The following is a 27,222-nucleotide window of genomic DNA, read 5'->3' on the forward strand; positions in this document are numbered from 1 at the left end:
CGCCTTTTGTCCGCGTAATAAAAATGTATAAAATAAGAAATAGATACTGAAGAAACAATCATAGTATGGGTTGGGTAAACTTGGGGACAACGCAAATGTGACTCACGAGTTTTAAATACTCGACAAACGTAGGTACTCAGCCCACTAATCGTTCTTCTGTATTACTCTTCTTCTTCTATCGTGTGGGTTGTGACGTGAATTACCAACCTCGTCAACCCTGGTGTCAGGGTTATTATTGAGCCGCCAAAGGCCCCTGACATGGCTAATGTAACGACTATTTACTTACATCAGTAAGTAGCAACCCGGACCAACGGCTTAACGTGCCTTCCGAAGCACGGTTCATCTTACTTTTTGGACAATCAAGTGTTCAGCCTGTAACGTCCTAATCAAACTAGGAATCACAAAGTGATTTTCTTGATATGCCCCCACCGGGATTCGAACCCGAGACCTCCGGATCGTGAGCTCAACGCTCTACCACTGGACCACAGAGGCCGTTATTACTTAAGTCAAGCAAATGCACAGTATTTCTTATGAGAGCTTAAAAATGCTTTTTGACAAAAGCCAATGGTGATTGACCGGAATTATTAAAAACAACTTCTTGTGAGCCACAAATAATGTTTATTGTAACTATAGAAAGAATTGATTACATATAGCCAGTGAGATGCAAAAGGATTAATTTTTATATAGCAAAATACAACCATTACGGTTGACAGACGTTTTTGGAAGACGACGGGGCAGAGGGAACGAAATTCTATATTTAAACAAATATAAAGGTCTATGACAACTAGTGGTGTTGTCCACAATACACCAATTTTAAGCGTGCATATTCAATATAAGTAGCTAAAAATTTGATTACGCCTACAGACTTTTATTTCAGGTTACGGGGTCACGGGTGTACCGAGGTGATAGGCGTCTAGTCTTCCAATCACCTACCAAGTAAGCACCTACTATTGATTACTTTTTGTTAAACGGCGGCAACGTTGACACTGCGCCTAAACTAAACCAAGGTTACAAGAACTTTAGATAACATTGTTTTAGATAACTCATTTAGATGTGTTAACAAATTGGTCCCAGGATAATTAATTAATTTCAGTACGCGTTTAATGAGCTTCTAGACTCCTCTTCGAAATCCAAATGTTTACCAATCTCAGAATCTGTTCTAAGAATTTGATTAGTATAGTATTTCTATCTAATTGGCAGTAATTCTAGAAAATCGTAGGTAAGTGTGTCTCTCATTTAAGCTCAATGCACACAGAGTACCGCGAATGTTGCGGTGGATTTCTGTGTGAACGTGTGCATACATACAAACTCGTACCATACCAAATAATCCCGGCCCGGAACGCTCCCGGTGCAGGCCCTGTGTACATCGAGTAAAATAATATAGTAGGTAATAAATATAAATAGGTAGATAGAGCTTCAATTAATGAAAATATTATATTCTACATACATTCAAATGTAGAGGTAGAATCGCGTGTAGAGGTAGAATGCTTGAATAATACGAAGGCATTATTAGTCCCACATACACTTACAGATAATATACATCTTCCAGAACCTTGCTAAAACAATTATATAAATCCGAGTAGGTACCTAACTCAAGTAAATCTTAGTACGTTAATTAATATACTGACAACAAACATAGTCTTATTTTCTGCTAATAATATTGAGATCCGAGCCGCCGTGAGGTGCGAGCCGTTGGTCCCGGCCGTAAAAACACTTCCACCAACCCGCATTGGAGCAGCGTGGTGGAGTATGCTCCATACCGCCTCCGGTCGATTGACGGGAGGCCTGTGCCCAGCAGTGGGCACTCAGTAATATCGAGATCGTGCATGGCTCCTCAATTCAGGTAAGTACACAATTTACCTATCATTGAAAGACGCCGACCCTGCGGTGAGCTGGGTTAACATAGACTAGCTAGGTACTCCGATGTTAAAGTTGACTTCTATATTACAAACATTGTTTAAATTAATATAAGTATGTAATGCACCAAGTTCAATCCAGCGAAAATGTAACTCGCGGCATGTCATCTCTAAGTCCAAGGGCCTGCACAACTAAAACGACGGTGACTGTGATTACGTACTATCTTCCGTTCTTCGCACCCAGTAATATCTCCCCGGCTATCTCCCTACACCTTAAATAAATCGTCACCCCATTTTGCCGCAGCATTCCGCGCTACGCTTGTGTCTACGTGGTCTCCACTCGAGAATCGAGACCCCATTTTTTCAAACTTTTATCGAGTCCGCGATCGCGATATAATCAGCCAGTTGACTGACCCTCTGGGGCCAGGAAGCACCGCGCCCACGTGTCTGATGATAATAATTACTCTATGATGAACAGACTGAATTACTATTCATATATTCTCCTCTATTTGAACACGATAAGTAGCATATCATTGAAGAACATTTCTATTACTTATTAAAACTATAAAAAGAAAATTGAAAAAAAATCTTTGTGAGTTTCCGTAAGCGCGGGTGAATGCTACAAAAACAAAAATTATTACACCTATGTCTAAAATTATAGAAAAACTCTAGAAAAACTAGTTTCATCCCGATTCCAAGTGTCACGATTCATTCACTTAACCCGATCTAAGAAAAAACTCTACATCCTGAGCAAAAACTATTTACCTAATGTTTTTAATCAGACTTTTACCGTTAATGGCAAATGTTTGTGCCAGTTTGTGCTTAGCAGTAAGAGTAAATAAGATGTTACTAGTTACTTAAGCTTACACTTTGCATCTCTGCGCTACCTACACTTAAGTACATTTACAAACTTAATTTACTTTATTAACTATTTCTTTCTAATCGAGATAGGACTAAACCTCAAATTACGTTACTCGTAAAAACAATTTTAAAATGAAACCGGATTAGTCATTACATCGTGCGTTACGAACCAAAGTACTTTCAGTAACTCTCCCGGATTCGTGGTCTAACTAGTTGTACCACTAGCTTTGCTATGGGCACATATCATAGAATACTAACTTAGGTGCTAACTGACACAAATTTCGTCGTAACGCAAAATTGAATCCGCTACAAACTTTCATCTGCATACATTTTGACCCGCAACAGCGTTTGTGCTCCACTATTCATATGATTAGAGGCATATCTTGGTGAGATTAATTATGATACTATCTGCTTTTGAACTAAACAGATTTGGATGTATTATGTAGATAGGTCAAGCACTAGACTAACACTTAGGGCACATTTCAGAGACGGACTTACTGCACGATATAACCGAAATCCACACGAATAAACTCGCGGGCTAGAGAGTAAAGAAAAAATTACCAATCACACGATCTATATATACGCCTATAAAATGATCATTTTTCCTTTCCTGCAGATAGTCGATTAATACAGTTTCTGAGATGCCGATATCTTATAGTCGCCATCTATCAAGGCTTTTTCCAGCTCATAGAGTTCACTCGATCGCGTCGCCGCGGCTGCAAGGTACTGGCGTAGCTAAGTTCTGTTGAGAAACGTTATCAATTTCAGTCGCACTGCAAGTATTTTGTATAGGAAACGATCGATTGCAACCACGACTAATTCGTTGCCCTCTAAAATGTCGGCCAATCTCGGGCGGCGCTCTACTTTCTCAATACTTATCTGGTCGGGAGCCGTTGCCAACGGACCACCGCCAACGATTTTATGTAACTTTGTTGTCGAAACGAAACGTGCTGTGAAATTGATAAGCTTGTTATTGTAAACAGATTTGTCAGTGCTTCACTCGCACAGACCGCGCTCGCATGACTCCTTTGGTATGACAACGGACAAATGTAAACTTTTTTGTAAATAATTAATAATTTTTTAATAACAAAAATCACAGTCAACAAAACAATAGTAATTACTTAAACAGCTTAAGCTTACTCGAAATTAGATAAACCTAACTGGCATTGATCGAAAGTCTTTGAGACAATGTGGCACTTAGTGGCCCTTCTTGTGGCCCCAGTGCTTGTGGTCCTCGTGACCGCCCTTCTTTCCATGATCATGATGATGATGATGATGCTCATGGTGGCCGCCCTCGTCGTGGTGACCCTTGTGGTCGTGGTGGTGTCCTCCCTTCTCGTGGTGGCCCTTCTTGCCGTGCTCGTGGTGATGATGACCACCGTGCTTGTGACCCTTGTGGAATTCGCCTCCCTTCTTATGTCCGTGCTCCTCATGGTGTCCACCGTGGTGCTCATGATGGCCACCTTCGTGGTGGTGGTCATGGAAGTGCTTCTCCTTCTTGAACTCATCATGTTTATGGACACCATGGTGACCCTTCGTGGAGTGACCCTTGTGGTAGTGTCCCTCTTCATGGTGGCCGTGTCCTTTGTGTCCCTTTTCACCGTGATGGTGCTCGTGATGGTGGCCATCGTCGTGGTGATGGTGCTTCTTGTGTCCACCGTGTTCGTCGTGGTGTCCCTTGTGTCCTTCATGGTGGTGGTGTCCCTTCTTGCCGTGCTCGTGGTGATGATGTCCCTTGTACCCCTTGTGTCCCTTCTCCCCGTGGTCGTGGTGGTGATGTTCGTGGTGCTCCTTGCCGCCGCCCTTGTCCCACTTGCCACCGTGGTGCGTGGCGGCGGTGTCCAGGTCGGCGTCCCGCCGCTCCCGCGACAGCTCGCGGCCGCTGACGCACGCCAGGGCCGCCAGGACCACACAACATAATATTAAGGGCTGCATACTTTCCTAAAAGAGAACCAACCAGTGACTGATGGTCGTACCACAGCCAGACAGGGTTTTATACTGAAACTTTGTTTACTTGGTATTGTAAGTATGAAAATTGTGTAAAACACCAAGGTTGCACTGTGTGAGCCGACCGTGCAGCGGGACCGTTGCGCAGCCGGGACAAGGTGTCTCAACTTTCCGATACAATAATTTAAAGATAGTGACAGTACCGAACAAATATTTCTAAATCTCTAGGTATGTTTTAAAGCGTAACATGGATGAAAAAACTGAATGTTAATTTAATATAAAATGTATTGTAGAGAGCGCGCCGGGTGCTGCCCTCGTATAAAGTTCTCCTACATGTCGCAACGACAACTTCAGGAACGAAGTTGCCGCTGCCCCACTTATCTAGTTTTTGCGACTTAATAATTCTCACTGGATCGCGGTATGCAGCAAGCGTGTACGTACGATTTATAATAGGAAACAAAATAAAAAACATTGTACATTTTGGCTTATTTATTTATGCAATCCTCAACAAATATTGAAGTACTACAAGATGATATATTGTTAATAATTTTAATCTAAATACCTACCTATTAAATTTAATCTAAATATATTTTATTCGTACAATATTTTTTATAGAATAAATCACAATACCAACTTTCAGTTGACAAATTATTTAACTAAAGGAACATAGCTAAATGTAGTTCATACAATACTAAAGTGTCTCACACCCCGAAGTTAATTATTTTTCCTTTCATTTTCAGTCCTAGTGAATCTTCCGCTTCTTTGTTAGTATTAAATTGTTTATTTGAGATTAAATATTCTATAATCAACTTCACTTATACAACCTCCGCCGTCCAGGTAACATCGATCTTAATATTTTCAAACATTTCACGAGGAAGCACAAACCCCAAACACTCGAATACATTGAAAGTATAAGATTCAAAAATAAGTCTTAAAATTGCTGCCAAACCACAAATACGATGCCATACCACACACAGGATAGACATGTATCTCATCGTGCGGCACGCATTACTTGTATATCATTCCTAAAACGACATAAATGTGATATGAAAAGTGCAAGCAACGAACATTCGGCGCGCACATCTATCACATTGAGCTACAAAATGGGAAAATTTTAGTCGTTAATAGAGCTCATACGAAGAAAATCTTATATATTCCTACCCTAGCAGTACACTCGGCTCTAGGATAATTACAATGGATATAAAAATAAAGATGAATATGTTATAATGCCAAAGATATCAAAAAGAAATAGAAGAGGTAGTATTAAAAGTATTAATGTTAGTAAAAACTATCCAATATTACTTTATATTACATGCGAAAATAATCAGAGTAATTTTCAAAAATTACTTATATAAAGAGTATAAATATATTATAAGAAAAAAACATTATTATACATCATTACAATAGTGAAAAATAACTATTACCGAAACCTGTTACACCGATAATTACCATCGAATCGACTGCACTCCATCAACATCACAGAGATCTATACTAGGCCAAAATATACACTCGGCGAATAAAAGCCTCATTATTTACTTTTAATTTAGTCTAAAACCACAGACGACCAAAACTAAAATCTTATACAAACCCAAAAGCACAAATACAACTTCTATGAGTGATCGAACAAATATTTGAATTTTCATCTAAAACGTTTTTACAAGAATTTATGTCATTTAAACCGTAACCTTGAGTTATGTACCATTATTTAATATCTATTGAAAATTCTATGTTTGATTTAGCCAATACAACTATTATGACATAAACGTAAAGACTGTGAAAAGAGAATACGCCTTTTGTAATTAACTATAATACTATTTGACCACATAAAGCTGTTTGACCTTTTCAAAACAAGTCTTTTCAAATTATAAACATCACAAAATCACACAAGTGATCTGGGAGCGTACAAGCTTTGTACGGGCAAAATTCAATACGGCCCAGCTTCTCCTGTAGTTTGATGTATTTCTGTGTATAGAAGTATTAATATGATGGTTGTATAAGTCATCATTTACACATTGTCAAAGCAATCGTAATCCTACAGAATGTGTCCACGGCGATTAGAAATTGGACTTATTGTATTCATAATCAGAAGTAGAAGAATTAACTCGTAACTCTGTTGGGGAGTACGTACAACAGTGCATTCTATCGTCTAGTTGAGATGGAAGCCTCGCTCATTAGTGGCGGCAAGCAGACGCTCGCGCAGCACCTCCTTGCAGGAATACTCCGGCAGCTTCAAGTAGTGTACGCACGTGTTTACCGACGGATACGACCCGTCACCAGCGTCCACCTGACACAACAAACGAACAATACATTTAAACATGCTAAAAACGAGGCTTCTACAACGAATTATCCCTGCTTATTCGTACGTGTTCGTGCGAAGTGAATTCGAAATAAATCGCGGCAGCGGCAACGTACAGCCAGTATAAGACGAGAATAGATAGTGTCGTACCTTCCTGACGACGGTGAGCCTCGGATGCAGGTTAGCAAGCCCGCCGGGCGGCAGGCTGCTGCAGCCGGTTGCGAACTGCAGGAACGCCTTACGCTCGCGCCACGACATCTCCACCAGAACGTCCACCAAGCGCAGGAAGCCAGGGCTGAACAACAACATTAAAATAAGTCACTAACGAAACTGCTTTATTACATTTTGTATTGTCAATTTTTTATTCGATTGAAGTAATCGATAATGTCGTTGATGTTATATCTTCAGCTGACTCTCTTTCAAGAACAGTTTTTTTACAGAATTGGTAGTTTCGTGGCGCATGTTGTGATGATAAAAAACACCTTATTTTGAAAGTGATAATAAACACCTTATTTTGAAACAGAAGAATTGTTATGACACAGTAATCGTAACCATGGAGCCTGTATACCGTGCGTCACGCGATATATGAACGAGCGCTATTGGCTACGCGATAAATAAAGGAATTCTATTGGTTCAACCACCGCGTCGCGCGCGATATCCGGCTTTGTTACGCACTTGTAGTGCGTATCTTTAGTGACCGTGCAACCGACACATAAAAGAGTAACTAGGTGTGTACCTGTCCTTGGTGTACCCGAGCTTGGGCTCGGTGTACTGCAGCAGGTGTTCCCTCGTCCAGGCGGGCCCGCGCTCGCCGCACAGCAGCAGGCGCAGCTCGGCGGGCGAGAAGGCGCGCAGGCGGCGCGGCGGGAACACGCCCGCGAACCCGCGCCGGAACGCCGCCACCTGCCGCCGGATGCCCTCGCGCACGATCCAGCGCGCGCTCGCCTCGGCGTACGCGCGCGCGTTGTGGGCACCCACCTGACCCAATACAATAAACATTTTAACATTCTAAATCTTCTCATTTTGCGTGTAGCGTTATTTGTTTTAGTTGCTTAGTGGCAAAGGTTCGCTTTTCTACTTAATATCTACCTCTTTACCCGATTGCTCAACGTTGAGAGAGTAAAACAAATACCAAAAGCTCTAAGTAAAACATAACTAACCCAATTTGTATTGGGATAAGTTCGAAACGTACCTCGATATGCTCGCCGCTATCACAAAGCGGTTGTACAGCGGCGGCGGGGTCGGCCTGGGAGGCCACGTGCGTCATTGTGAGCGCCAGTTGATCGAAGGTGGCGCCCTCTACGCACAACTCGTCTATGAGACGCGTGCGCTCCTCTTCTGATAGTGAGCTGTTACGTGAGATCGTCTCGTATTCGTCCGCTGCTTCCAACACTTTCTCTAAGAACCTGCATGAGAAACATCTATGTTAATATTTTGTACATACGAACACCGTAGGCGTCATGACTGCTATGAGATTTGTGTGTGCGGGTGTTAGAATAAGCAGAGCCGCAAATCTGGGTGGTCTGCGCAACAGTGGGCACCCTTATGACAGCATGTTAAAAAAGTCTACGTATACATATACAGTGCGTTAACGAGATTGAAAATTACCTGTGCCTAATAGGGTCGACCTCTTTGAGGTGTTCAGTGGTCAACTCTTCACCGCACATTAGAAGTAAGAACGGCTCTGATAGAGGCAGGTCCACGAGTCTTCCGTCTTGTAGAACCTATTCAAAACATTAAATATTAGTTTACGGAAAACTAAAATATTTATGTATATGTATTACTTATTCGAAGAAACATGTTACCTTAGCTAAGAATACTCCTAGGAACCAGAAATATTTGCAAACTTTATCACAGATGGGGGAATCTTGCGGCAGAGACGCCGGGAACAGGCCTCCGGCGCGCGTCACATAGTAGCCCGGAGGACGTTCTGCAAAAAACAAATAGTATTTAGCATTCAATATGATCAAAATTTAAGTTAAAATGGAAAATCTGTTGTGACAAAAGTCAAAAAAAGTCAAAGTACACCAATAAATACACACTGACATGTTTTTGTTCTTCAAAAACTCTTTGTCGAAAGGTCTTCGCGTGTGTATGCGAACATAACACACCTAACGGCCACATCGCTATCGTACGAATTCGTTCGTCTATGACAATCAACTCGCATCCAGTTTGAACGCCCTGCGTGTACGTATGTATTCGCTCGAAACGAATTCGTACGAAAATGCGTCCAAATTGAAGCCGGTTTTAAGAAGTTAGTGAACATAATTACCGTCAGGCAACGCGAGGTGGTGCGGCCCGTCCTCGTCGTCGGGGTGCGGTACGTCGTGCAGCCACATGTAGAGGTCGGCGCGCTGCAGCTCGGCCGCCACCAGCGCATAGAACTCCAGCGTAGGGCCCAGCCCAGTGCCCTCCTCGCCCGCGAACTCCACTTCAAGCACTGACTTCCGGCCCGCGTGTACTCGCATCACCTATGAATTAAACAAACATTTGAGCGTTTCAGGGACTTCCGACAAATTGGTTAATATCCACCAAACCCAATGTTGATGAGATCAAACAAAAACTCATATACAATGTGCGGTGGTTGGTAAATAGGTAAATACAGTAGCGAAATGACGTAAATAAACAGTTTAGTAGCCTTAAACTTGACATAGTTATTTGAATAATGTCAGACGAATCTGCCATATTTTTTGGAGTTTTGTCAATATCATCTTACCTGCATAGCAGACCGCAACAGGTCGGGCGAGCGAGGTATCCGCACTCGTTCGTGCCGCAGCCTGCCCATACGGAACTCCGTCGCTTCCATCTCGGCCCGCCGGGGAGACACCGTATTGGCAGCCCTACAACAAACATTTGACAGTTGAAATACTTTTTTTATATAAATGCAAAAAAAGGATATCTGAGAAATATCCACTATTCATATACTCCGTTAAATATAGCTTGATTAATATGATAGCTGTCAGAACAATACATTTTGAAAACACAATCATTTCAATACATTTTCCGGATAATATGTCTTTGTCGCGCTAGGCTGTCCATTATTTATCTATCTTGCTTCTCTAATTTACCGAAGCTTTTTTGTATAATGATTATTCGCGATTTGTTAAAAAAAAGGTAATTGAATAACATCGCACCTTTGCCTATCCAACGCGCGGTCGCGTTGCGCCTGCAGCCACACGATTGTTCTGGAGGTACCGAAGGCAGTACAGGCGAAGAACATCTGTCTCGTCTCCAGCGGGAAGAGGAAGGGGCACCAGTCGTTGAGCTGGTGGCACCAGTGCGGCGTAGCGGCGGCTGCGAGCGCTAGGGGCTCCTGTCAAGTCAAAATATCTTTAAGATTATGAGGGCAACGTTACAATAGTTTCTGCACCTGCAGTGGATTACGAAAGCCAATGGTTATTGGCTCCTCAATCAAGAGGAAGACCCACAAAACTATTACCGGTAATTCGCTATCTTTTGTAACTGGCTGGTCAGTAGGTGTTTAAAAATATTTTTATTGTCTGTAAAACGGCCACACTTTGAATAGTCATTGCGCATAAACGTACCTGTAGCTGTTGGTGCAGCTTGTTGGTCAGCTTGGTGGAGACAAAAGCTTCGCTGGCTAGTTCCGGGGCGGCCGCGCGCAAGCGCTTCAGTACGCGCACGCAACATGTCGCCATTGCCCCCTCCGTGCCTTCTGCGCCAGCGATGCCTCGCTCTGTGTTAACATAAATGTTATACGATGTATGACTTCTACACTTTTCATCTATACTAACATAAGGCCGCCTATTGTACTTATGTTTTTATTCGTATGTTTATGTTCTTTGTATATGTCGTTGTGCAATAAAGTATTATTGATTGATTGATTGATTGATTGAAATGCGAAAAGAATTCTTGTCTGTTATTATTTCACACCTAAACTGCTAGACCGATTTGGATATGAATTGGCACATAAATCGAAGTCTACACGGTCATAGTCGCTAGTTCATATCATCGCTGAAAAAGCAAAATTACTTAAACGACCTGACGTCCTGTAAGTTGTATAAATTGGAAAAAATTGTGAAAAAACGCCAAAAATCTTGAAATAGCTTTTTTTGAATGACGTAAGTTTTTCCTTTCCAGTCAAGATATGGCACAGTTTGATTAAAAATATTTTATTAATCGCATATAATTTACCTGGATCACAGGGCTCGTCATCTTCGCTGTCACTTGAAGAAGCGAATGTCTCCATACCTTCGATCTCCTTATACGTCAACCTGTGAATTAGAAAATCAATCCTTAAGTATAGTCTGAACATACGATTTTACAACGATCGCGCTTAGAAGATGACTGTGACTTGTTTGATTAAGCATCGCATTTTTTTCACATTTTTATTCTACCACAACACATTGCTTTTGTTTCTTTTAGATAAAATAACAAAACAGAACCAAACTATTGTACTGACCATTCCTTATTGAAAACACTAGTATATAGAAGTCATGTACAACAGATATAATTTATGTTTCCATTGTTTGTCCTGTATACGACAGTCATCATCATCTCCCTAACGTTATCCCGTTTTCACAGGGTCCGCTTACCTACCTAACTAAACTTTGCTTTCGGCCCGTGCTGAGATTCGATCCTGCGATCTTCTTCCAACTGAACCCAACGACTCAACCTATATACAGTAAAATAATAGGATAATTATACTACTCACGTGTAAGTAGTGTCCCTATGTGTATCGTGTGCGGGCAGGCGTGCGTTGAGCGCCAACACAGCTCGGTACAAGGTCCACGAGGATCTCTCCAGTGGCAGCGAGGCTCCGGCCGCGCTCAGCACGAGTCGCAGCGCGGGCAGGCGGCCGCTCGTGCTATTAGCACCGCCAGTAGCACCAGCTCCACTCGCGGTCTCTTCAGCAGTGCCGCTCGCCGTCGGTTCAGATGCTTCCTCTTCGTCCGACGCCTCCTCCAGCGGTATATCGAGATCTAGTAACGTTACATTTATTACCGCATGTCGTAGAAGTCAATTTCTTTTTATCGCTGACCAAACACCTCGCGGACCGGAAAATGTATTTCAGCCATGGCAATATTTCCTCAAGTATTCAAAATGTCATATAAATATGATAAAATATTAGTTTTTATTGCAAGGTCTTCAGATAATGAAAGAGTCAAAATTTAAATTAGAATTCACTAGCTACCACTTGTACTCACCAACAGTCTGATTGAGGTTGGTGCGTCCGGGGCGGGGATCGAAGGCTGGTATGAGCGCGGAGAACTGCCGCTTGAGCACGAAGTCGTCGTCCCAGGGCCGCCGTTGCCGCGAGGCCCCGCCCGCGCCCCCGCGCACAGCCTCCAGCGCCTCCTCCTCCATCAGCGACAGCAGGTTCCGCGACACCTGGTAGAACGACGCCTGACACACATCAATGTAGGACACTGGCGCATACCCATTTAGGCGGGATTATCACCCTAGATTAAATATCTATTCCCTTGGAGCGACCCACACAAACATGCAAAACTTTTGCTGTTACGATATAAGTATAATTAAGGAATAACAATAAAAAATAGATTTTTCTCGCTATCAAACTAAAATGCAAGGTCTTATATCTAACCTAATAATCGACTACTAAATCAAGATCGCTAAAGTACTTCCTAAGCTCCGTATTATATTTTTGAGGCTCATATGAGGCTGAAAGAGAAACAAGCGATGTGTCTGTGAGAGAAGAACCTCACCACTTCCTGATAGGTAGGCTCGTTCTCCTTGTCGCTGTCGAGCGCGTCGTCCGCGTCGTCGTCATCTTCCAACTCCGTCAGCAGCGCTGGCGCGCGGCATGACTCCAGGAAGTCTTCCAGGGATACCTTACCGACACAATTATTATTAAAATGTTCTGAATGGACTTTCAGCTTGACTAATGAGTAATAATCATAATTACCAGATTATAGATGGAAGTATACTAATTTGACATAATTGGTGGAAAATTTAACGGCGACTAAAAGTGGTTTCTACGAGTATGATGACAGGAAGCAAATAAAAGCATACAACGCGTTCAGCTGCTTGTCTTCCAGGACATGTCGTAAAAATCTACAAAGGCTTTGTGTCCTTTCTAACTTGATGGATCAATGTATGGGCGATAGGCTGATCATATGTCACCGTACTTTCCATCATATCGATCTTAGGAGTTAGTAACAAACACAAATTGAATTAAGACGATAGTTGTTGCTTACCTGTTCACTCTCGCTAGAAGTGGAGGTGAGTGAGAGAGTGAGAGCATTCTGCGCGTTGGGAGCTAAAGAGGGGTAGCTCTGTGCAGCCGACAGCAAGCCGCCGGGGAAGTTGCTTGATAAAGCCAGACGCACCAGGCTACAGATAACAATTAACTTGTACTTACGATTGAACAAAATTTAAGTTATATTTAGTACCTAAGGCATTTAATAAAAGCAAGAGAGTGACTAAGTTGTCCGAAATAGTTACCTAAATAGACCGAAACCTTTCGGTGAAAACGACGATCTTACTCTTGAAATTCAGAATACTTTTTTCAGATGCGAGTGCCATTGGCATGTCTAGTGTATTGACAAAATAGAGTACTTACCTAGGGAAAAGGCTGCTAGAGTGATTGGTGCGGTTGGTCCTCTGCGGGTTGTTCCCGCGGCCCGCGCTCGCACCGCGACCCACTCCCAACGACTCTAGCAGACGTGCAGCACCCTGGTTTACAAAGAGCAAACAACGTAGAACACAATCTCTTTTTAGAATAGAATAGAAATAGTTTATTATAAAAATATCAAATTGTCCAAATTGTACTGTATTCATGTGTTATGTCTGATTGTTGAAATTTAGTTCTGTGCAATAATGTATATTTGATTTGATTTGATTTCCACTAAACAATTACAAAAAGCAAGCAGGAGATCGCGCAAAGTCGAGAGGAGTGGAAAAATCAAGGGGAGGCCTTTGCCCAGCAGTGGGATCGTATAGGCTAAATAAGATAAGATAAGAATTACAAAAAAAGCAAGACGGATGTTTGTCGAAATTATCATTCATCATCATCATTTTTTAGATGTTATACTGTGAGACCCAGTTGTAATTGTTGATTAAGACCGTCAGTCCCGGGTACATGTTAACATTCGTTACCACGTTTCAATATTCGAAGCCTTTGAACTGTTTGAAGATATCTGGCGATTTGATCCGCTACTAGCGCCCCTCTCTTGTTTATTGAGAGGTGGTCTGTGCCCAGCAGGACGAATATACGCTGTTTATGTTTATTTTTGTACGTTATGATTATCGCAGATTTAGAAAACAGATCACAAGTAAATCAAAAATCAGGAAGGTTAAAAATTCCACATCGAAGCAATTCATCTAAAAAAGCAGCAGCAGTAATATTCAATCAATAATACTGCTAATCAGTATTGCTATTTGACATTTGTTTGCATTGCGCACTTACTTTTATATGCGCAAATGTTAAATGGCAATATTCCTTTTGTAGATTAATTGCTCCGATGTGACCTTTTTAACCCCCAGTTGTTACCTGTTGTGTCAAATCCGGCTCGCTAGCACTCATGTTTCCAGAGCCGCCAGACTGCTCCTTCTTGTGGTCGCCGTACTGGCCCTCGCCGCCCTCATTGTCGTCACACTGCCACAACAACAACGTCTTATAACCTCAGCAATTCTGTGCTACTAAATGTTAGCCCGTTCTCAAAAATACATAAACTGACAAATTGTTTGACATTATTATTCTTCTGCCTTCCGCGGCTAAAGATGCGTCAATGACAAATCTAAGAGTGATCTTCTCATATTAAACATTGTTGGATATTTGTAGCCAAACTATTTAAAGCTAGCATATTTCATTAGCCGTCTCAAGTCGCAATTTGAGTGCTAATAATAAGGAAAGATTTAGATCTCATTTAGAAAACTAATAACTATATACCGACATGAAAAAACGTGTACAGGGTGTTAGTGTCATCGTAACGAAAACTTTGAGGGATGGTTCAGACCATGATTCTGAGTCGCAAAAATATGAAATTGGAAATAAATAAAAAAACAAACAAAAATATTGGGACGGAAAATTCCACACGAACACGCACGTTCAGCTGTTGCTTCGTTGAATCATGGTCCCGGTTACTACTTACTGATTTAAGTACGTAGTCGTTGCATGAGACATGTCAGGGGCCTTTGGCGGCTCAATAGTAACCCTGACATCAGGGTTGATGAGCTTTCACCTCACCACCCACACGATAGAAGAAGACTTGATATTAACTCAGAATCATGATCTAAACCATCCCACTCAGTATTCGTTACGATGTCACTAACACCCAGTATATTAAGTACAACAGTTACATCTACAATTTAAATTAAGGAGAAATTCTGCTTTAAGAATATAATAAGCATTTTGTTGACTAACTTCTTGGCTGTTGCCTTCTGGTACGGGTTCTTTGGCAGGGTATGGTTTGGTGATATCTGTAATACTAGTAGGTCCCATGTCCATGTTGGTGAAGGATGTGTTCCCGAGATCAGCCATGCAGTTGTTGCCCTCAGCGCCCAGAGTGAGGGACTCTACGATCGTAGCGAGATCTGTGAAATGCAGGAACCATAAGGCCAACGAGCCAATATCGACAAGCTCTCAAAAACATGATGTAAATATATTAATATTTTTTTGTTGATTGTTCTTTGTTACAAATTCTGGCTTAGTAATAAAAAAACGTGTGACGATGTCGACAATCAATTTATTAGAGTATTACGTTATTTAAAGTGGATTTCCCCCAAAGCGGAAACAAGAGGATCGGAGATGTGCGAAATCGACCAATCTTAACGTACGTGAAAACGAGACAGAAGACTCTCCGTCGCTCTTTCTCTCTCACTGTGATTGGTAGATTCCTACATATCTTCGCTCGTCTCCTTTCCTCTCCGCTTTGGTAGAAATCCACCAAACTCACCACTCTTATTGAAATTAGTAAAAAATAATATTTTTATTAGTCCCTCCTGATTTTATAGGTAAGTAGTTGTTTGTTTGTTGGTTGTTAGGTTACCAGTGTTGATGTGGTGCGTGGAGTTGTTGATGGCGGAGAGGTCGGTGGCGTGCATGCGCGGCCGCGTCATGTTGCTTGCCAGCTCCTCGCCGGAGATGTTATCCGCAGACGACGCCTGCTCCGTCGACGCCACTGACATCTGACGATGTAACATACCAGTTACTTCTCCGTTATGTCTCCTATGAGACTCATCATCATCAATTTAAGAGCCAAGCTCCTATCGGTGTAGCATCCTCCATTCTTGTCTATCAAAGGGCAATCTATGAGACTATAAGACAATAATTATCGTCTGAAATAGACGACTAAAGCTGATGATGCTTTCTCAGTTATATGAAATGTAGTGGCAATGTAAATACGTCATTTAAGGCATGTTTAAACTAATCTCAGCTTCGAGACTGCCCTGAAGATCATCCCAATGTGACAGTTCTTATATAAAAACAACATGAGCATGATCATCATGGGCAATCTCAGCTGAGATTACTTTATTAATACCACCGTAAGTTTGGTTAGCCAAGCAAGGATATAAGCTACTAATATATCGATTATATCTATAAAGATTTGCTTACCTGATGGTCAACAGCCGTAGCATCGGGCAAGCTAGGCGTGGAGTGGCTCTTGCGGCCGCTCCGCGCGCCCTCGCTAACGGCGGCTCCTGTCGCATTTGACGTGGTCGCGCCGGCGCCCCCACTCACCACCTTCAAGTCGAACTTGCCTTCTGCACCCATACGGTATGAGTTTCGTCCTCCGTGGTCCCACCTATACAAAATGAAGAGTACATGAAATGATGTCTTGTATACGGCGGTGACGAGAATCGCTATCCATCAACAATCTAACTGATGAGGTCGATCATTAACCTCACAACCCACATGACAGAAAATCTAGCATAATATCTCTGGTTAGTGACTATAGTTGGCTCTCAACAGAAAAAAATAATACATACTGCTTTCCTCAAATGTCGACGTCGACAAATCTGGTTGGCTACTAGTGCAAATACCTCCGCACGGGAGCAGCGGGATGGAGTAATCTTCATAATCCGTCCGATTAATGGAGGGGAAGCGTGTACCCAACTGTGGGTTTAAAATGTAGTTACCTGACATCGACCCATCCGTTGTGCAGGTCGGAGGTGACGGTGCCCATGGCGGGGTGCGGCCCGTCCTGGTCGCGCCACTTCCAGTCGGGCCCGCGCAGCACGCGCGCGCCGGCGCACAGGCCGCGCGTGCCGCGGGACAGGCGCCGCGTGCCGCCGCGGGCCGCGCCCTGCGCGCCGCCGCCGCCGCACTGGCGCGGGGGGATGTCCACTACGCTCACCACCTGTAGATAATGGGGAAGTTAGCTTTGGAGATTAGACTGAAGGCTAATTAGAACGGCGCAGTACTAACAATGGTGCAGTTTAAAACAAGAAAATAAATTACGTCAACTGTAAACGTGATCATAAATCACAACGTTTCTGCCGTAAACTTGAAGAATCCCGCAGACACCGTCTAGGATAACGTAAAGAATACACACTGACAGACAAGTTAATTGATAAAACTTAAAAGAGCCTAATTATTATTTCCCACCTTTCCATAGACCTCGAGTCCGGACAGTGACAGGTAGTGGTTCTGGCCGCTGGCGTTCTTGCCGTTCTGCTGTATGCGTAGGTACCGGTAGGAGGCGTCAGCTCGCACGCGCCACGTGGCCGTGCTGCCAGGCTCCTGTAGGGCTTGCTCGTCGTTGTGTGCGAGGAGTGTGCTCCATGTCACGCCGTCCATTGACATCTATAGTAAGGAAGGTAATTAATTACACTTCCCATTGCTTTCTATCTATGTTACCCTGGTACTCTAGGAAACAAATATGAATAGATACCACAGAGCACCAAGTACGACCCAAAAGAGAGCCGGGTGTTCTCGAGTTCATATAGTTCAGTTGGTTCAATATATCCAACAAAATGAGTTCACTGCTACGTGGCGTCACGGCACTAGAAATACTACAATACACCGCTTAGTAGAAGATACTAAAATATTTGCTTAAACACAACAATCCTTAAATTCAAAATCAACAAAACTTAAATGAACTCACTTGGAACAACCAATTTCGGAGTGCAGATCGTCCATAGCCGCGAGCATGTCGCAATGTATACGCGGAAGGCACGATATGCAGTCCAAGATCGAGCGCAATGAAAGCTCTTCTGTCATCATTCGTGTGAACATTCAAAGGTTCCGGAGATCTGGAGAGGGCGTCCTCTGCCCTGCCGTATGGTAACTGGCGGCCGTCTGAAGACCACACGCTGACTAGACCGTGAGCACCCGGGTTCACCCACTCACAAGTACCTCCATTTGTGCCGATGAAGTATAGAACGCCATTCTCGTCAAAATCATGCTAAAAAAAATACATTATATAATAAGTTTTAGCATCAACAGAGGGTCTTTCTAACATTGAAATGAAGGGATAAAACAAGTAAACATGGTAACTTACATCGTAAGTGAATGTGATGGGTGCCTCAGCCTTAATCTTTTGCACAAAACTGAAGGTAGCGCGCTCCATGTCGTACCACTGGCGCGCGACAGACTTCGCGAGGAACCGCTCAAGTTGCCGCACAGTCACCAGAGCTTCTACCTTGAGGTTCCTACCGTTGTTGTTGTTATTGTTCGCTACTTCTTCAGAATCCTCGTTTGCACGCTCTACACGCAACCTGTCAATGACATTAGAAATTGTGACTTTTTGGTATAGAATATCGTTTAATGATAGGAGTGTGCAACTCGCAAATTGCCCAGCGCACAGTATGGCATAAATGTGTTCATCTTTAAAAAACATTTCATCTTCCAGAAAGTTTCCCTAGCTACAAAGGTTTAGACCAATTTCATTCACGGGTACCGTGTGTGGTGAAGACAGTAACCCAAACAAGGTAGACGCTGTTTCTTGGGATCAAAATACTTTCTACTTAATTCTGTGAACTTTCGAAGGATTGAGTCTTTGTTTTGTTTGAATGTGTCACGATCAAAGCAAATAGAATTCCATAGTCTCTGCTATACCCCGGAAATAGGCGTGAGTTTATGTACGTATGTAGGTATCGAAGATTTGCAAAAACCGTAATAGCACGTTTAGCAATAACTATGTATATTATGGATTGATAATAAAGATGAACAGATAATAGGAAATCTACCAGAAAATAAGGTCCTAGGGGAGCTAAATAGACCACATTGAAGCAATTCATTTAAAAGGCAATATTTCTATTTTTTTATATTTACACATGTAAAAGACCGCAATGCCAACAAATGTCAAAAAACATTGCTTTTTTGATGAAATGCTTCAATGTGGCGTCTTTAGCCCCCCTGCTCGTGTGGTGGTAGTTGGGGCATACCGGATCCTCTTGGTGAGGTGGTGCAGCGCGCCGGCCTGCGGCGGCGGCGCGTCACTGGCGGGCGCGTGCACGGCCAAGCGCTCCACGGACTCCAGCACGGCCACCAGCCGCGCCGCCAGCGCCGCGCCCGCCGCGCCGCGCCCGCGCACCCACGACCGCACGATGTGCTCGCGCTCCGCCGCCTGCCCGCACGCGTCTGCAACAACCGCGCCACCTTACTACCATCTCATTGTCGTTCACATACCGTCGCTTTGTACAGAAAACCACGTAACGGTAAGTCCGATTTCCAATTCATCGATATTGTTCAGAAAGGTTTAAATGCGCTTACCATTAGCCTGGGGTGACAGCACCTGTAACAGTGCGGGGGCCAGGCCGGAAGACTGCAGCTCATACGCAGAGAGAAGCTCTTCACCACATAGTAGTTCACCCAGTGATTCCAACGCTTCATTCAGCTCTTGTTGCCAATCACCTGCGCGAACAATAAATATCCATTATCATGCGATGAGAAACTATCTATTGTCTCAATTATGTCTAAATACGCAATCTTTTGAGATGAATAACAAAAAAGCTGTGTCATGAACAGAATCGACGGGCTATAAAAAGTGTAAAGCAGATCAGACTATCAGATTCGAATGCAGTATGGATAGGGTCGAACTAGGTCGCACCGTATCGCACTTTCCTATGCTCCTATCGTTTTCTGTCACTCAGACCCGTCATTTGCTAGAGCGAAATAAAGAAAGGAAGTTGCACCGCACTCCTACCGTGTCGTCGATTCCGCCGTAGATGTAGTTCAACCCTAAATCTCAAGTGTTTGCACAGTATGAGACTTAAAATAAGAGTCGTTACCAGTAGGTTGTGTAGCGAGGCGCTGCATCCTCGCCAGCAGGGCCCGCAGGCGCGCCACGGGCGGCCGCGGCTGCCGCGTGGCTGCGCTGGCCAGGTGCCGCGAGTACAGCGCGCGGGCCCGCTCTCCCACCTATATACAACATACAAATCAAATGTTAATACATAAATTTAAGCTATGTTTATTCCCAATTTAACTGCATTTAACTGCACTGCATTTAAAGAATCTGAAAAAAAATAGTTCCGTTAAAACTAAAATAAAAGAGTTTTATATGAAAAACATAAAACATGAGGTATAAGTTTTGCTCATCAGTCGAGTTGTGTACTCAAACTGACTTGAACTGTTTTCTTCTAGAGGTATATTAGGTATGCGATGTTGCAGATACCCATTTGCAAGTTTGAATTGTATAACGCATAATAGGTTATTGTAAGTTATATCGGTGTGTGTGTGTGTGTGACGAGATGTGCTCACGCTGCGTACCTACACTCAACTAATTGTCGATCTTGGATAATAATACTTCTTTGTACGTCACGCCAGTGATGATGGCTAGTCCACGTTCAAATGGCCCTCCATTTTGGTGGACAGTAAATTGTATTAGATTAAGGTTGTTATTTTTATTTAATAAAAGAAAAAAAAAAAAAAATTGGAGTAGTCAGAAGTAAATACAGCTATTGCATGTTTTATCAGCCCAACGTGTCTATAATGGTCGATAGCCAACTGTGTTTGTTAAAATTGCATTTAGACTCCCAACTTGGTCAAACTAGCCCACTATAATACAATACTTAAAAATGACGAATCTTTATTGTCATTGCTTCACAGGTAATGCACATTTTTTTTTTTTTTTTTTTTTTTTTGACGTGACTTATTGTAGATTTGCCGCAGATGGCATTAACTACTTGGCCGGACAAATGGGGAGCGCTGAAGGCTCTCACCCGGTACAACGTTTAAGACAACAGGCCTGAGGGTGCCCAGTTGGGCGCGAACCTCGGCTCAGGGCGTCGTCTGAGAGGAAAAATATTTGAAAGAATTAATCGACCCTAGTGGGTCGATAGCGATAAGCGCTGAATGAGGGAAATCGTCGACCACGCCGGCGGGGTCGGTATCGGGGTCCTGAAGTGTTTGGTGTCGCGAGCTGATTGGCTGCCTCTATGGCTAGAGTAATCGGGTCGTCGGGATCGTATATTACGTCCTTCGGACGCCGATACTTTTCAGTACCGTCCCTAAGCGGGATGTATTCGGAAGCCGCAACTACCAGGGGATTTGGGTGGTGCGGAGCAGAATCGAAAAAACGTTTGGAAGCTAATTTGAGCCATTGGGCAATGGTTGGCAGACCTAGGTCAATGTGCAGATTTTCATTGCGAAGGAACTGTCGTGAACCATACATAATCATGTAAGGTCACGAATTATCTGAATTCTGAATCACATTCCAAAACTGAAATGTGTCATAGTTATATGAAATACCTATGGGGCAAAATACCCACAAATGGGCAACGTGCCCATAGCTGTCTAAATATAGGGTAAAAAACCAACGATGTTAGAATATGTGATTAGAATGTTTCATAGTTATATGAATACCTATGGGGCAAAATACCCACAAATGGACAACGTGCCCATAGCCGTCTGAATATAGGGCAAAAAGCCCACGATGTTTGAATATGGGGTGAAACCCCGCGAATGGCCTCCAACCGCCCCTTACAGCCATCCCTGTCCACTCAGATTGCCTTGATAAATTCATCTGATTACCTGATAAATCACCACAACGATATTACCTACTGCAATGTTTTACTGTTTGTTTTACTATCCGTTTTACTGTTTACTGTCTGTTGTTCTCTTTATCGATTTGTATCGGATAATACAAATATAGTATAACTGATATCTAAGTAATTAGGACAAATATATAAGTATTATAAGACTTAACTGAATATTCTTCCTGTTATACCTGAAAACACACTGTTTCTTCTCTAATCTGTTTCTGAATAATCTGAATATTCACTGACCTCTGTTCTCTCCTCTTAATGCAATTTCATTTGCTCCCTTTGTCGACCTATACCAAACAACACAAATACCTATAGCATAACCGATATCTAAGTAATTAGGAAATTATATAAGTATCATAAGACCCAACTGAACACTCTTCCTGCGCATCGACAGGAAGCCTGGTAAAACCGTTGTTGACTGTTATATCCGAAAACACACTGTTACTTCTGCTCTGATCTGTTTCTGAATAATCTGAATGTTCACTGATTTCTGTTCTCTGTTCTAATGCACTTTCATTTGTTCTCTGAAAATTATTTAGTTTTTTCGTAATGACAGCCCGCCAAAAGCATCAACTTTTTTCTGGCCAGTATTGTTATGACATAAATAACCTACAAATCGATTACTCACTCGAGTAAAAATAAAATCGATATGATGTATTTTAATATTATTATGAATTTGATTATTTAAATTCGAGAACTGATTACAGTTCGAGACACTGCCCCGATGCGAGAATTATGAAATACACCTGTGTTTTGATTAAGTTTAGCATTCTAAACTCTGCTGTAGGTTTTGAGTAGACTGTGCAAGTTGCTGCTTTATGTTCGGAACAACTTGAGCAACGGCAGTTTGCTGAATTAGAAACTCTGGTTCATTTCTCTGTACTGTTAATTTAGCTGAAGCTGTTGTTGATTATGAGACAGCGCACTGACTGAAAATTTGGCTGATGTTTTTGATAAAAATAAGCAGATACGTCTATTCTGGGTAACTGGAAAGTAACAGTAACATCACAACTTAATATATCTAATATCACAACTTTCTCCAGATGATGTTGGTATGTTTGCTTTGTGCTGACAACTAACAACTGAAAAAGGTCTAAAAATCGGAGGCATTCCAATTTGTTGCTACTGAAGGTACGGCTTAATAGAGGGCAATTAGGCTCTCACCTGAATATCCTGATCTGCGACTGAAGAGATCGAGGCTGCTGATATCATTGACAGCTCCCTGGTATGCGTCAGCGTATGGTTTACCTCATTGAACTGCTGCTTAATCTTCTCCAACTCCCGAAGCTCGTCAACAACAAAGAACTCTTAATTGTACTGAATAATAACATGGAAGGCATCCACTAGCTGTGGATAATGACTCCCGGATTGCTTCTGCGCCACTGATAGCACGATTGTTGATTCATGTTCTATAACTGTTGTATATGAATTGGTTAATATATGATATTTAATTGAAAACTTGGTCTTAACTCTTAGCAACTGGTTGGTATTCCTTCTAATGACAATACTTACTGACTATTTCGAACATGTTTACTCTGAATTTTTGCAATATAAATTGAAGTAAAACATAATAAATTTTCTACCCCAAAAACATAAAATCAATGAATTAGTACTTTTCGAAACTCGTAAATGAACTGACTGACAACAAACTTAACAACTCAATTCAACTGATCTGATTTCATGATCTGATTTATGATTTGTTGATATCTGGTATAGTCAATCTGATTTTATGTTGATAACTGGTATAGTCAATCTGATTTAATGTTGATAACTGGTATAGTCTATCTGATTTAATGTTGATAACTAACATGGTCAATCCGATTTGATGTTGATAACTGTTATGGTCAACAGTTACATGGTCTATCCGATTTGATGTCGATAACATTAACAACTGGCTTCGTCCTTCAGATTTATCAACTGATTTGGTTGATCTGATTCGCAAATAATCTGGTCAATGTGCTTTGACAACTGATTTGGTCCATCTCATTTAACTAGTATTATTGGCCCATCTGATTTGAGTCAACTGATTTAACAACTGTTATTGGCCCATCTGATTTAAGTCAACTATTATTGGCCCATCTGATTTGAGTCACCTGTTTTAACAACTGTTATTGGTCCATCTGATTTGAGCTAACTGATTTAACAACTGTTATTGGCCTACCTGATTTGAGCTAACTGATTTAACAACTGAATTGGTCCATCTAATTAGGTCCATCTGATTTAACAACTGAATTGGTCCATCTAATTAGGTCCATCTGTTTTAATTTCAACTGTTCTGTATCTACTGATTTTGTACTGGGTATCATAACACTAAATTACATGTTCAAGATATCCCAGCACCTCCACCATGTCGTGAACCATACATAATCATGTAAGGTCACGAATTATCTGAATTCTGAATCACATTCCAAAACTGAAATGTGTCATAGTTATATGAAATACCTATGGGGCAAAATACCCACAAATGGGCAACGTGCCCATAGCTGTCTAAATATAGGGTAAAAAACCAACGATGTTAGAATATGTGATTAGAATGTTTCATAGTTATATGAATACCTATGGGGCAAAATACCCACAAATGGACAACGTGCCCATAGCCGTCTGAATATAGGGCAAAAAGCCCACGATGTTTGAATATGGGGTGAAACCCCGCGAATGGCCTCCAACCGCCCCTTACAGCCATCCCTGTCCACTCAGATTGCCTTGATAAATTCATCTGATTACCTGATAAATCACCACAACGATATTACCTACTGCAATGTTTTACTGTTTGTTTTACTATCCGTTTTACTGTTTACTGTCTGTTGTTCTCTTTATCGATTTGTATCGGATAATACAAATATAGTATAACTGATATCTAAGTAATTAGGACAAATATATAAGTATTATAAGACTTAACTGAATATTCTTCCTGTTATACCTGAAAACACACTGTTTCTTCTCTAATCTGTTTCTGAATAATCTGAATATTCACTGACCTCTGTTCTCTCCTCTTAATGCAATTTCATTTGCTCCCTTTGTCGACCTATACCAAACAACACAAATACCTATAGCATAACCGATATCTAAGTAATTAGGAAATTATATAAGTATCATAAGACCCAACTGAACACTCTTCCTGCGCATCGACAGGAAGCCTGGTAAAACCGTTGTTGACTGTTATATCCGAAAACACACTGTTACTTCTGCTCTGATCTGTTTCTGAATAATCTGAATGTTCACTGATTTCTGTTCTCTGTTCTAATGCACTTTCATTTGTTCTCTGAAAATTATTTAGTTTTTTCGTAATGACAGCCCGCCAAAAGCATCAACTTTTTTCTGGCCAGTATTGTTATGACATAAATAACCTACAAATCGATTACTCACTCGAGTAAAAATAAAATCGATATGATGTATTTTAATATTATTATGAATTTGATTATTTAAATTCGAGAACTGATTACAGTTCGAGACAGGAACCAGGGAGCTCCCGTGGCTTTCCGCATGAAACGATTTTGTATTACCTGTAGACGGTGGATTTGAGAGGGACTCGCATGAGCGAAAACTACCCCTGCATAGGTCATGATCGGACGGATGCAAGTCGTGTAGATTTTGACCTTATTCCTAAGGGACAATTTACTTCGCTTGTTAAGGAGACAGTGAAGACGGCCCATTACAAACGCGGCGCGATCGCGCACACGTTTGATATGGGCCTTGAAAGTAAGACGTCTATCTAAGACTACGCCGAGATATTTGACTTGCTCCTCCCAAGGGATCGGCTTGCCAAACATCTTAATGATTTTAAGTTGACGGCGTGACCGTGGCGTGTTATAATAGCCCTTTGAAAAGTACACCGCTGCACTTTTCTCCGGGTTTACCTCGATTCTCCATTTGCGAAACCACTTGCCCAAGGCATTGGCCGCGCGTTGGAGGATTCCGGTCATCATAACTCGACCACGGCACGAAGAATAGATGGCTGTATCATCCGCAAATAAAGCTAATTCGGTATTAGGGGATTTGGGAATGTCACTAGTATACAATGAAAATAGTAAAGGGGAGAGGACGGAGCCTTGTGGGACTCCGGCATGTATCGGGTGCGGTGACGAGAGCGTCCCTTCCACGCGGTAGCGAAAGGTTCGATTTGAGAGGAAGTCTCGTATGATGTGCACGAGACGGTCTGGCACTCCCAGTGAATAAAGCTTGTAGATCAAGCCGTTGTGCCAGACTTTGTCGAACGCTTTCGCCACATCGAAGAAGAGCGCTCCCGTAGCGACAGGTTTTTTTAAGTTTAATCTACTGGAGATATGTTCAACAATACGGTGCACTTGTTGAACGCAGGAGTGTTTGGTTCTAAAACCAAACTGCTCTGGTGGAATAAGACTATTGGATTCGGCGTAGTCCCGTAATCTAGCAAATATGAGCCGCTCATAAATCTTCCCCATGGTATTGAGGAGACTTATAGGGCGGTAACTGGAAGGTTCGTTTTTAGGTTTCCCAGGCTTTGGTATACCAATTACAATTGCTTCTTTCCACTGCTGTGGAAAGACGCAGTTGCTCATGGCGACGTTGAATATTGCCGTTAGTAAGCAGATGAGGGGAGCACCGAAGTTTTTAAGGACACGATTCGTGATACCGTCTGAGCCAGGGGCTTTTCGGGTATGAAATCTTTTGATGATACCTAGTACCTCTTCCTCAGTAACCTGTGGAAGAGGAGGATCGGTGGGAGGTACAGAAGCCCTACGCTGAACTTCAGAGTTCACCGTCGAGAGGTGCCTACGATCGATAGGGAGAGTACTGGGCGAACATTGGGCTTCGAGACTGTCGGCAAGGCATTCGGCTTTTTCGTCATCGTCAAAAGCGGGGGGTTGGTTAGGCCTATTGAGAGGAGGAGTAGGAACAACCGTATCCTTTTGAAGAGACCTAGACAGCTGCCAGATGGCCTGGTGGTCAGGTAATGCACAGTACACACGGTTGTAATTCTTACCATATAGACGTGCAGACAAAACTATATGTAGCTACAAAATACACACCTGTGCCTTGAGGGCCTCAGTTTTGGCTGACAGACGAGAGCGACTCTGACTAGTTGTAGCATTGTTGGCTTGCTGAGGTCGTCGACCCGCCCACCCACTTGCTAGCTCCGGACCTGTACAAATACATCCGTTAATATTACATACAAGTGATCTCTTGTAAATAAAACAAGTTCTAAAAAAATAAAAGGAAACTTAATTTACCTAAAAATGTTTCAGCAGTGAAAGAATGCTTAGTACCCCTATTAGATTCGAAGATGAAACCAGGTAAATCCTCCCTAAGAATCGTCGTTTGCTGCTGCCCATCTGTGTTGTGGATAAGAAGTTCCTTTTCCCTATGAAC

General features: G+C 42.3%; 2 protein-coding genes across 8 annotated transcripts in view; both read right to left on the bottom strand.

The window, feature by feature from the left end:
• Positions 1 to 3,914: 3,914 nt before the first annotated feature.
• LOC126368276 (histidine-rich glycoprotein-like) lies at positions 3,915 to 4,652 on the bottom strand. The gene has a single exon (XM_050012173.1). The coding sequence runs from the start codon at positions 4,650 to 4,652 to the stop codon at positions 3,915 to 3,917; it is 738 nt and encodes a 245-aa protein (XP_049868130.1).
• Positions 4,653 to 5,135: 483 nt separating this feature from the next.
• LOC126368122 (E3 ubiquitin-protein ligase Ufd4) overlaps positions 5,136 to 27,222 on the bottom strand; it is a 59,379-nt gene continuing 37,292 nt past the window's right edge. For 5 of the 7 annotated variants that reach the window (XM_050011992.1, XM_050011995.1, XM_050011994.1 and 2 more), the window contains 29 exons: positions 27,084 to 27,214; positions 26,883 to 26,995; positions 20,119 to 20,248; positions 19,601 to 19,741; positions 19,273 to 19,468; positions 18,387 to 18,603; positions 17,991 to 18,290; positions 17,492 to 17,689; positions 17,023 to 17,243; positions 16,499 to 16,688; positions 15,933 to 16,071; positions 15,308 to 15,477; positions 14,435 to 14,539; positions 13,505 to 13,617; positions 13,140 to 13,275; positions 12,648 to 12,773; positions 12,129 to 12,327; positions 11,636 to 11,903; positions 11,116 to 11,195; positions 10,506 to 10,657; positions 10,095 to 10,273; positions 9,677 to 9,800; positions 9,233 to 9,431; positions 8,766 to 8,890; positions 8,569 to 8,684; positions 8,153 to 8,366; positions 7,697 to 7,938; positions 7,111 to 7,255; positions 5,136 to 6,948 (listed from right to left, as the gene is read on the bottom strand). In XM_050011992.1, the coding sequence (XP_049867949.1) occupies positions 6,811 to 6,948; positions 7,111 to 7,255; positions 7,697 to 7,938; positions 8,153 to 8,366; positions 8,569 to 8,684; positions 8,766 to 8,890; positions 9,233 to 9,431; positions 9,677 to 9,800; positions 10,095 to 10,273; positions 10,506 to 10,657; positions 11,116 to 11,195; positions 11,636 to 11,903; positions 12,129 to 12,327; positions 12,648 to 12,773; positions 13,140 to 13,275; positions 13,505 to 13,617; positions 14,435 to 14,539; positions 15,308 to 15,477; positions 15,933 to 16,071; positions 16,499 to 16,688; positions 17,023 to 17,243; positions 17,492 to 17,689; positions 17,991 to 18,290; positions 18,387 to 18,603; positions 19,273 to 19,468; positions 19,601 to 19,741; positions 20,119 to 20,248; positions 26,883 to 26,995; positions 27,084 to 27,214 (4,807 nt within the window). In that variant the 3' untranslated portion in view covers positions 5,136 to 6,810. The remainder of the gene's footprint in view (positions 6,949 to 7,110; positions 7,256 to 7,696; positions 7,939 to 8,152; positions 8,367 to 8,568; positions 8,685 to 8,765; positions 8,891 to 9,232; positions 9,432 to 9,676; positions 9,801 to 10,094; positions 10,274 to 10,505; positions 10,658 to 11,115; positions 11,196 to 11,635; positions 11,904 to 12,128; positions 12,328 to 12,647; positions 12,774 to 13,139; positions 13,276 to 13,504; positions 13,618 to 14,434; positions 14,540 to 15,307; positions 15,478 to 15,932; positions 16,072 to 16,498; positions 16,689 to 17,022; positions 17,244 to 17,491; positions 17,690 to 17,990; positions 18,291 to 18,386; positions 18,604 to 19,272; positions 19,469 to 19,600; positions 19,742 to 20,118; positions 20,249 to 26,882; positions 26,996 to 27,083; positions 27,215 to 27,222) is intronic. The other 2 variants (XM_050011993.1, XM_050011996.1) reach the window with 1 other exon arrangement.

The sequence above is a fragment of the Pectinophora gossypiella genome, chromosome 7 (genome assembly GCF_024362695.1).
Source record: "Pectinophora gossypiella chromosome 7, ilPecGoss1.1, whole genome shotgun sequence".
Classification (NCBI taxonomy): Eukaryota; Metazoa; Arthropoda; class Insecta; order Lepidoptera; family Gelechiidae; genus Pectinophora; species Pectinophora gossypiella.

Excerpts from the sequence above, each read along its gene's own strand:
- LOC126368276 (XM_050012173.1), bottom strand. The coding sequence starts at position 4,652 with ATGCAGCCCTTAATATTATGTTGTGTGGTCCTGGCGGCCCTGGCGTGC.